Source organism: Juglans microcarpa x Juglans regia, chromosome 2D, assembly GCF_004785595.1.
Source record: "Juglans microcarpa x Juglans regia isolate MS1-56 chromosome 2D, Jm3101_v1.0, whole genome shotgun sequence".
NCBI lineage: Eukaryota > Viridiplantae > Streptophyta > Magnoliopsida > Fagales > Juglandaceae > Juglans > Juglans microcarpa x Juglans regia.
In genome coordinates this window covers 40,701,801-40,711,708 of record NC_054596.1, presented here as the reverse complement: position 1 = coordinate 40,711,708, position 9,908 = coordinate 40,701,801, and the positions used below count along the sequence as shown (strand labels likewise).

The 9,908-nt window shown below is 29.0% G+C and overlaps 1 protein-coding gene across 1 annotated transcript; it reads left to right on the top strand.

The window, feature by feature from the left end:
- Positions 1-3,639: 3,639 nt before the first annotated feature.
- Positions 3,640-4,447, top strand: LOC121248674 (ethylene-responsive transcription factor 3-like). The gene has a single exon (XM_041147212.1). It carries the CDS (start codon positions 3,750-3,752, stop codon positions 4,257-4,259), a length of 510 nt encoding a protein of 169 aa, XP_041003146.1. The 5' UTR covers positions 3,640-3,749; the 3' UTR covers positions 4,260-4,447.
- Positions 4,448-9,908: the final 5,461 nt, after the last annotated feature.

Genomic DNA, 9,908 nt, shown 5'->3' with positions numbered 1-9,908 from the left:
TACCGGTAGCTTGATCCTATTTAGTTTATCTAGTTTAACTGCTCTACTCATTTTCACTACAAAAAGGAGGGATATCTTGTAATACAAAATCCATTCTAGACTATATATAATCTAACGTTTTTTTACCAACTTGATCCAAATGGAACATCCAATTATTTGGTTTATCCATATCATCAATAATGTTAAGGGAAAGTAAATTCCATCTTTAATAAGTCATTAATAAAAATATTTATTACATTTTTAAAAAATATTAGTTTTCAAGTTTCAAATCCTTTTAATAAAAAACAACTAATTAGGAACTTGAAAAGTTATCAATTTATTTGATGATTACCATTTCATTTGCATGCAAAATTTTGATGTACATGAGAACACTATTGAATTATCAAACTAAAGAATTGTATCCAAGTAATAAAAACTTTGGTAGAAACAAGCATTCATAATAAATGAAAAAAAATGTGGCAATAATAATTTATAAAAAAAAAAAAAAGAGTAAAGCAACTGTTATTCTGCATGTCATGAATCTCGTGTATTAATGGAAGTAAGAAAATAAAAAAATAATCTAATATTTTCAAATCTCAAAACAAAAATAATATATAAAAATAATATTAATTCCATAAAACATATTAACTCAAATCATTTATTACAATTCACAAATTATTTCACTACTTTTAACAAATTATCTCATCTCATTTTACTATCCAAACCAGATAATTTCATCTCAACATCAAAACTAAAACCATGACTTAAGAGAAAAGTTTTGCTAAAATCTTAACATTAATCATCATGCATCCGATTACTATGGCTAGGACCGCCACAGTAATTGGATGGCTAGCCTCCAAAGTAACTGGTTCCCGCATTAAATGGTCCTGAACCCCAAGAAGAGGTCTATCCTCATCCTGAACGCTCTTCCGACGGGCTTTCTTTCCTTTATCTGCCAGAGGAAGGGCCGAGGAACGCTTCCAAAGCGGAGCAACTTAGGGCAACATAGCAACCGGCCTATCATCAGAAGGAAGGTGTATCAGGAGAGGCAGAGAACTCCTCAGACTCTCCTTAGAAAGGAAGATCTCAAAATGAACACTGTCGAGATGGTTTTGTACCCATTCCAGCATGATTGCAAGACACTTCGCTTCATAAGAGTGAACACGACGTTAAGATAGGGTTAATAAATACATTGATCTGCTTGGTGATTTTTGCTTTTAAGATGGCAACCAAGTTAACACGGCTATTATGTGATTTAAGATTTATTAATATTATTTTTAGGTTCTTTTATGAGCATGTGTGCGCGTGAACACGTGCAACAGATGGAGTATCGCAATGTGTCTAGGTAGTGACATCATTGAGCCTTTTGATTGCACCATAGTAATAGACTTTGCATAAATCTCCATATTCAATAGACATTACTTGAAATTAGAAATGGAATGATGTAATAGGGGCTTGAGGGGAGGAGGTAGGGTGAATGATATAGCAAATATGAGTTACATAGGACTGAAATTAGCTAGGCTAGCTAGTTGGATATGCCTTAGGCTGTGTTTGTTAAGTTTACTATTTATTATTAATTTTAGATTATCTAAAATCAACTCAACCAATGTGGGACCATGTGAGAAGAGGCAGTATGATCATCATGATAAGTAGCACTAATGAGGTTTACAATGGGAAGACCTTTTGCGCGTGCCTTGAAATTGCTAATCCCTCTCTTTTATGTTCAAACTTCAAATAAATGAATGTGACTTGATCAATGACCATATTATATTATTAATTATGCACCCACTGAAAAATAAGATTTTTATGGTTGTTTCAGGGGAAAACACAGGTTGGCTATATATTTATTTTTATGAAATTTTTATAAATAAATATATAACAATAAATTTATAATCTAACATATTACTTTAAATCATTTCAATTTATAGATTTATATTTATGAGATATCTTTATAGTTAAAACATTTCTTATTATAACTTTTTCTAACCGAGGTATCTCCTTGTTATCCCTTACTCCCTAAATTCTAATCCAGAATAAGTTGGGCTGTAATTTGAAGTTTCAGTGTTAATCGCCCTTCTATGAGTGTATCACATTAATTTTGAAGAACACAAGTCTAAAAAGATGAAATTACGCTTCATTTCATATTAAGTGTATTTTCTCTTTTTCTAAACATTTTTACATTTTTATCAAAGTCAAGACATGTATTTGATCAAATTTATAAATAAACTTTAATTAAGATTAGGGTTTTAATTATACCGATATATATTCATAGTTTAACACGAAATTTAACTATTTATTATAAGAGGAATAATATAAACAAGTCACAAATGCATAAACTTCACACAAGTTCTTTATAAAAAAAGTAGACCTAACCATGAAAAAATGTAAAAAAACTCACTTCCGACCTTTATTTATTTATTTGTCTGAATTTTTATTATCATTTATATAAATTAATGTTAAAGACAATTTTAAAATTTATAAGTCTCATACACTCTTATTAAAAAAAAAAAGTAGATTCTACAATTAAAAATATTTTTTTTTTTTGTATGAATATCAAATTTATCTATTTTTTTCAAAAAAAAATACACGAAACTTCCTAAAACTGTACTAGCTATTTTCTATTTATACAAAGCAAAATAATGTTTAGGGTAGGAGTAATGCTATATTCAGTTTTAAGGTATATAAGTTTTACACACTCTTTTTTAAAATATAAAATATATTATTAAAAATAATTTTTTATATAATTCTTAAATTTATTTATTTATTTTAAAATATTACATGAAACTTATATATCTATGGATTAGTTTGCATCATTATTATTTATTATTTATTATTATTTTTTTTATTAAATATTTTATTATTATTATTTATAAAATATTTAATATCACTTTACTGCCTGCACATAACTCAAATGCAAATACGATTTCTTTTGAATAAAGTCAAAATCAAAATTATACGTTGGGAAAGTAGGAAAATCGGAACGCCATTGTGAGTCTGACACCAATCACAGTCTCCTTTTCCCATTTCGCTGTCTCTCTTTCGATTATAGAGCCGAATTTCCACCGTTTCACACAAAGCATTAAATATTATGAATAATAATTTTATTAAAAAATAACACTAAATTGTTGTGTTAAACATTTTTAAAAAAAAAAATATTAAATTCTATCACTTTTTTTTCAATGACATATTTATTAAGAAAATGTTAATTTATCCCTTACTTTATTCATTTATTTTGACAGTTTATATATTTAATTTTTTATTTAATAATTAAAAAAATAATTTGTAATATATTAATATATTTTTTATTTTATAAAAATATTTAAAAAAATAAAAAAAATAAAAACACACATTTAATTAAACAGAGTAGCCTGACTCTATTTATTAACTACAATATAAAACACTTAACTCAAAAATCATTTTTTTGAATAGTGATAAATATACAATATTTTATCTAATATTTTTTACAGTACATGTTATAAAATAAAAATATTTTTATAAAATAATATTAATTTTATAAGATATTTTATAAAAATATTTTTTTTTAAATATTATTATATAAAATGTTATATAAAATATCGTGTGTTTATAATTTTTTCATTTCTTTTTATTAAAATACACAAACTCCCATACACACCAAACCTGTCGGCGTTAACCCAGACTGTCCCCTCCACTATATATACTCTCCAAACCCCAGACTCTTACGCTCACGCGCTCTCTCTCTTGCATCTCTCTCTGCATTGAATTTTTACTCTGGTCCGTACACTGATCCGATGTCTATTGATGCGCTTCACGCCCCTCGAGACTCGCTCGCCGTCTCCGGTACTCAGTCTCAATCGACGGGGAAGCGTAGGGAGGTGCATTTTAGGGGCGTGCGCAAGAGGCCTTGGGGCCGGTTCGCGGCTGAGATCCGAGATCCGTGGAGGAAGACCCGGAAGTGGCTTGGCACCTTCGACACTGCCGAGGAGGCTGCCTTGGCCTACGACGAGGCTGCAATCAGCCTCCGCGGGGTCAAGGCCAGGACCAACTTCGGCCTCCGCGGCCTTGTAATTACGCCACCGGTACTTTCCGGTGGTGCCGGTGCGTGTAATTATTTCGGCTGGATGCCCAAACCGGAATGCTTTTCCGGCTCTGGGAGTCCGCCTCCAGTGAGGTCGGAGTACAAAGGGTACAAGATGGAGAACGTTGACGTGGTGGTGGTGAGCGAGCAGGATAAGGAGAAGAAGAATAAAACAAAGCAGCCGTTTCTGTTCGATCTGAATCTCCCGGCGCCGCTGTTCTGAAACGCTCGAGATCGAGGTTTCCGTGTCGGATAACTCGTACGGTTTTGTATTCTACATTTTTGGTGTTGGGGTTCCTTTTTTACACTCGTCATTAGTTTCTAATTCCAGTTCCAGCATATGCAAAGCTTAATTAAGGCTAATTTTGTACAGTCGAAGTGTTTTATTTTATTTCAACATTATCATTTTTTTTATATAAAATATAATAAATTTTTTAATTTTTAAGATAATAATATTAAAAAAATAATATTTTATTCAGTATAATCTCTACTCACCGTCGAAACGCATTTAATTAACGCACGGACTTTTAAAACATATTTTGAATGTGGTAATATGAAAATGATAAATGTATCACAGAAATTAAGATGGAGAAGTTTGGGCTTTGCAGAAAGGGATGAATGCTACGGTTGAATATTGAATTGAATTATTGTATTGAATATTGAATTGAATTATTGAATTCAGTTAAATTGAGATAAAAGTTAAAATTAAATAAAATATTATTATAATATTATTTTTTAATATTATTATTATTTTAAAATTTAAAAAAATTAAATTATTTATTAAATTTTATATTAAAATTTAAAAAATTATAATTATTAAATAAGATAAATTAAGATGAGTTTAAGATCTACACGTAGCCGAAATGTTTTAATTATAAAATAAAATATTAGGTAAATAAATTTATAAATTGATATGATTTAGGTTTTGTTTAGATATATAAATGGTTTTATCTTATTTTATTATTTTAATTTTTTAAAATTTTAAAATAATAATAATAGAAAAAAATAATATCTTAATAATATTTTATTTTATTTTTAATTTTAATCTAAAATTATCTCATTTTATTTTACCGTCTAAAAAAGACTTTAATTCTCAGATAGAATCATTTTATCTCATTACAATTTTGAATTGTGATATACATAATATAAGTCAACTATTGTTTTTAAGACTTTTCAAAACACAAATTTTTTTATCTGTCATAATCTAGTTTATTATTGTAACTCTCTACAGACAAACTATCTGAAAGACAACATATCTTAAGACATATTTAACAAATTTCACATTCTATTCTAAGTCAAAATTAAACAATTTTACACTCTAAGAAAGAGTAGAGGACACTCTATGGACAAAAGTTTAAGAGATTTTTTATTTTTTAATTTGTAACAAATGAAATAACAAAAAACGTAAAAAATTGAGAAATAATGAATTATAGCTTGGAAAGTTGTATATCTGCATTTTCAACTTTGAAGGAAATAAAAAATGCAAATATCAAGAATATGGTGGCTCATGAGGGATACATGCCATCCTTGGAAATATATAAGAACGTCAGGTCTGAAAAAATAGATGACTCTGGTCCTAGAAAAGTCGTGTGTGACAATAGTAGAGCTCCTCTTGCGATGGCATGTGGATGTCACGCTCGCATTTTAGGCCGCGCATGTAGCTCACACGTCGATCCCTTCGACGCGAACCTTCGTCCGTTTGAATGATTGACGCCTTGAGAATCTTACAATAAAGAGCGTGGTGGTTGCTTGGCTCTAGAGAATAACAAATCACAAATTGAATTAGAAAGTATTGCTATCTTAATGTGATATATTAGATTATAAATTTATTTTTGTTGTTAAATATATATATATAATGTATTATATAAATTTATGAAATTATGAAATTATTTTTATGAATTTTTTATAAAAAAAAATATTGGTTTTGAATCAAATAACAAATTTGGAAGAAACATGCAGAACATTCCGCACCAATAATAATAAGAGTTCTTCTACGGTTCAGCCCCTGTTCACGGCTGATCCATAGCATACTTTACCTGTAATTTTTTTTTTTTCAATGAAACGGTGCGCACGGACTTGTTGATGAAGATGAAAACTGTGCTCCTTCCAGACGTGTGAAACGGTGCGTATTGAAGATGGATTTTGTTCTAAAGCTTCTCTTCCACTTGTAGCTCCTCTTTGAGGCCATCTCCGAAATCAAATCCAAGAAGCTTCTTCAAAATCATGGCCATCTCGTGAGCGTCTCCCTCTCCAAATTCGCAGTTGAAGCTTCTGCTTTCTTCCTTTTAGTTTTTTTTGTTCAATTCTATTGATTTCTTTTATGCGAATTTTGTTCCAATTTCACCTTCAAACCTTGAATTATCGACTCAGCTAAACTAAGTCGTAGAGCTGCATTTTGTATAATCAAGAATTTATCATTTTCTTTGGTCCTAAACGGTAAATAATCTATGCTTCAGAAGCTCAAATTATTTTCTTATACTGCATTTTCTCAAAAACCAAACAGAGTTAATTAGGGCTTTTTATGCTTGTAATTAGAGCCATACCTAAAAATCATGAATAATCATTGATCGTCGATCAAACGCTTACAAAAACTCTTGCAATTTGCAAAGTCGAAACTATGAGATACACGAAGTTGCAGAAAAATACCAACAAAAAGAAGATAATATGATTCTCAACTAATTTCCAACTTCAAGCTCTAATAAATACCCAAAAACATCAAGAAGAATAGAGCTTGACTATAGCTAGTTGCAGAAGATAAAGTTCCCCATTCTTCAAGTGGGTTGAAACAGAGATAGCGAATGAAGAAGGAAATGAAATAAAAGAAGATGGCGACGGGGAGGGAGGAGAGCTGGGCGACGCTGGTAGTTACAAAAGATCAAGTTCTCCCTTCTTCTAGTGGGTTGAAACAGAGAGAGCAAATGAGGGAAAAAAAAAAAAAAAAGATGGCGATGGGGAGGGAAGAGAGCCGGGCGACGCAGGGAAGAGGAAATGCATTTCAAACTCATTTCAAATGGGTCTGTTGTGAACTAAGTCTGTAAGAGTAAAAAATATGGAAATGACACGTAAGGTGTGTGTTGTGATGTAGTCAAATAGGGGCTCATCTGAAAATTTTTTCTAATAATAAATATAATTTTAGAATGTATAAGTCATATATATATATTTAAACTTGATCTAGTTTCAAAACATAAATTTTTAGTAGATGTCATATCTATTTAAGGAGTTATTTTACTATTATTTCTACATATCATATATTATTTTTATTTTTATTTTTATTTTTAAAACTAATTGAGTTTTTTATCATTTATGAATAATCATAAAAATAAAAAATTATATATATTATGTAATTTATGAAGATGATAAATAAAATTTTTATTTTTTTCAATCGAATAGAATTTTTATTATAATTGCCTTTGATCAAGCGCGTGCAGCGTAGAAAGCTGAAAACTGGGGAGAAAGGGAGGCGGCTTTTGACAGGCTGAGTGGTTCAGGAATCAGACTTTTGGTTGTTGGAGGGCTTATGGTTTCTCTCTCAAAAGGTGGTCTTTAGAATCATAATTGCCTTTGACTCGGCCAAAGCCTCTTCTCTCACCCTCTGGCTGTGGCTTCTTCCCTACGTTACCCAGAGCCTCTCTCAATCTTGATTGACTGACCCGCCCCCACTGACATTCTCTCTCTTTTTAACTTCATCCACACGTTCTCTCTTTTTTTTGTTTTTGTCAAAAATTTTATTACTCATCCATACGTCACACCACACAGTATATATATATTTAAAAAATATTTTTTTTTCCACTCATTTTATTCTTTCATTTTAACATATAATATATTTTATTTTATTTTTTAATTTTTTTAGTTAATAATTAAGAATTGTTAATTTATATATATTTTTAAAAATATTTTAAAATAAAAATTATGAATTAAAAAATTAAAAAATAAAATATTCAATTTAACAGATTAAGCGGATTACTTTGAGTGGTAGAGTAATCCAACTTTATAATTTTTAAGCATCACACATAATATACTTAATAATAAGATGTAAATAATAAATTGAGATGAAATTTAAAAATTAAATAAAATATTGTTAAAATATTATTTTTTAATGTTATTATTATTTTAAACTTTAAAAAAATTAAAATATTTATTATATTTTATAAAAAAAATTATAATAATTAAATGATATGAGATTAATTGAAATCAAATAGAAATGGGACATAAGACTTTTTTACTCTCAAATTTATTTTGAGAAATGATAGTTACAGTCATAAGTGTGTAAGTGTCGCATAATCACTTTAAAAAAAAGTGAATAAATAACAGACTCACGTACAAAAAAATTAATTTTTTAATAGCAGATATCTCTTTTTTAAAATAATTACACGACACTTACGTATTTTACAACTATATATAGCATTACTCTTTTATTTTCTTTTATCTCTTTTATTTTCTTTTTCCTCCGAACTGTCGTACCAAGTTTGGTACGGATGTTGAATCAATTCTCATAAAAAAAATGCTAGATGCGGTTGATAGATATAGTGGGTCTATATATAATCTATGGTTAAAAATTTAATTTTTTTATATAAATTTTAGAATTCTTTTTTCAAAATAAATGTATGAAGTTTCCATACTTTAAAACTATAAATATCATTTCCCTAAAAAAAAATTATGGATTTGAATTTCTATTATACTAATAAATTTTGCTACATATAAATCAGCATATTAACACATTTTAACTTTTAAAAATAAAAAAATTAAAATATCAATAATTTTTTAGCATAATTGATATAGAAAGCTTCAACGATGTATTGGGTGTATTAAAAAATAGTGTTAAATATACTCTCTTCATACTAACACATAACTAATAGGAATGCATCATATTGATTAAATAAATGTGTGTGGTATAAAGTTTCTATATAAAGTTTTTCGTAACGTTATCTATGGGCTCAGACTTAACTACTGACGGCCCATATCGCTTCATACATAGTATTAAACCGAAAAGATTAAATAAGCCCAGTTGTTGGTAATCTGTCCTCATTAAGAATATATGCTCTTTTAAACGTCATGATGTATTGCACGTATTCCTTTTTCTTTATTGAAGGTTCCAAATCTAATCAATATTAACCCCTTAGAGTATTAGCATTGAATTCATTAAATTCATCTTTAAAATTTAATAAAAAGTATATATTTTTCATAAATCTAAAATCTCTTTATCCATAACCATACATTGGATTAGTTATTGGATTCATCAAAATAATAATATAATATTATTTTTTAATAATAATTTTTTTAATTTTTTTCTTTCATATTTTACAATTATATCAACCATATGTACATTAATAATTTAATTTGATACTTAAATTATTATTTTCCAACTAATTTTTCATCAACTTGTTTCCAACCGTAACGTAGCCAACCAACTTGTTTCCATCATTAAAACTAACGTTTTCCCCATTAAATACGTTTTCTCCTAGCAAGAGAACAAACAATAGGTTGTCAGCAAACCGGTACATGACATAGGGAGGCCAGTGACAATCATTTCCCATGATTTGGAAATACTTGGAAATGGTCCCAATAATATAATATGGATGCCAAAGGAAAAATATTACCATGAAATGTGAAGCATGCCTACCCCATTTTGGTCCCCTTGCAACTCACATGCGTTGTTGTTGACTCCTAATTCCTAAAATCTGGACACATTGAATAATTCTTCTAGAAATAGTGAAAAATAGAGCTAGATTTTAATCAGAAAAAGGACAGTTTCAAGTCCACAAAATTGGATCCAAAATCCAAGCACTTCCTACTCGGCCTGATTCAGTTTTATTTTACCCAAATTGGCTGATATTTCAGGCCCCTAAATTGCAGTTTCATTAGCTCATTTCAT

Bases quoted from the DNA above. Each gene is read 5' to 3' on its own strand.
- LOC121248674 (XM_041147212.1), top strand. From the start codon at position 3,750: ATGTCTATTGATGCGCTTCACGCCCCTCGAGACTCGCTCGCCGTCTCC.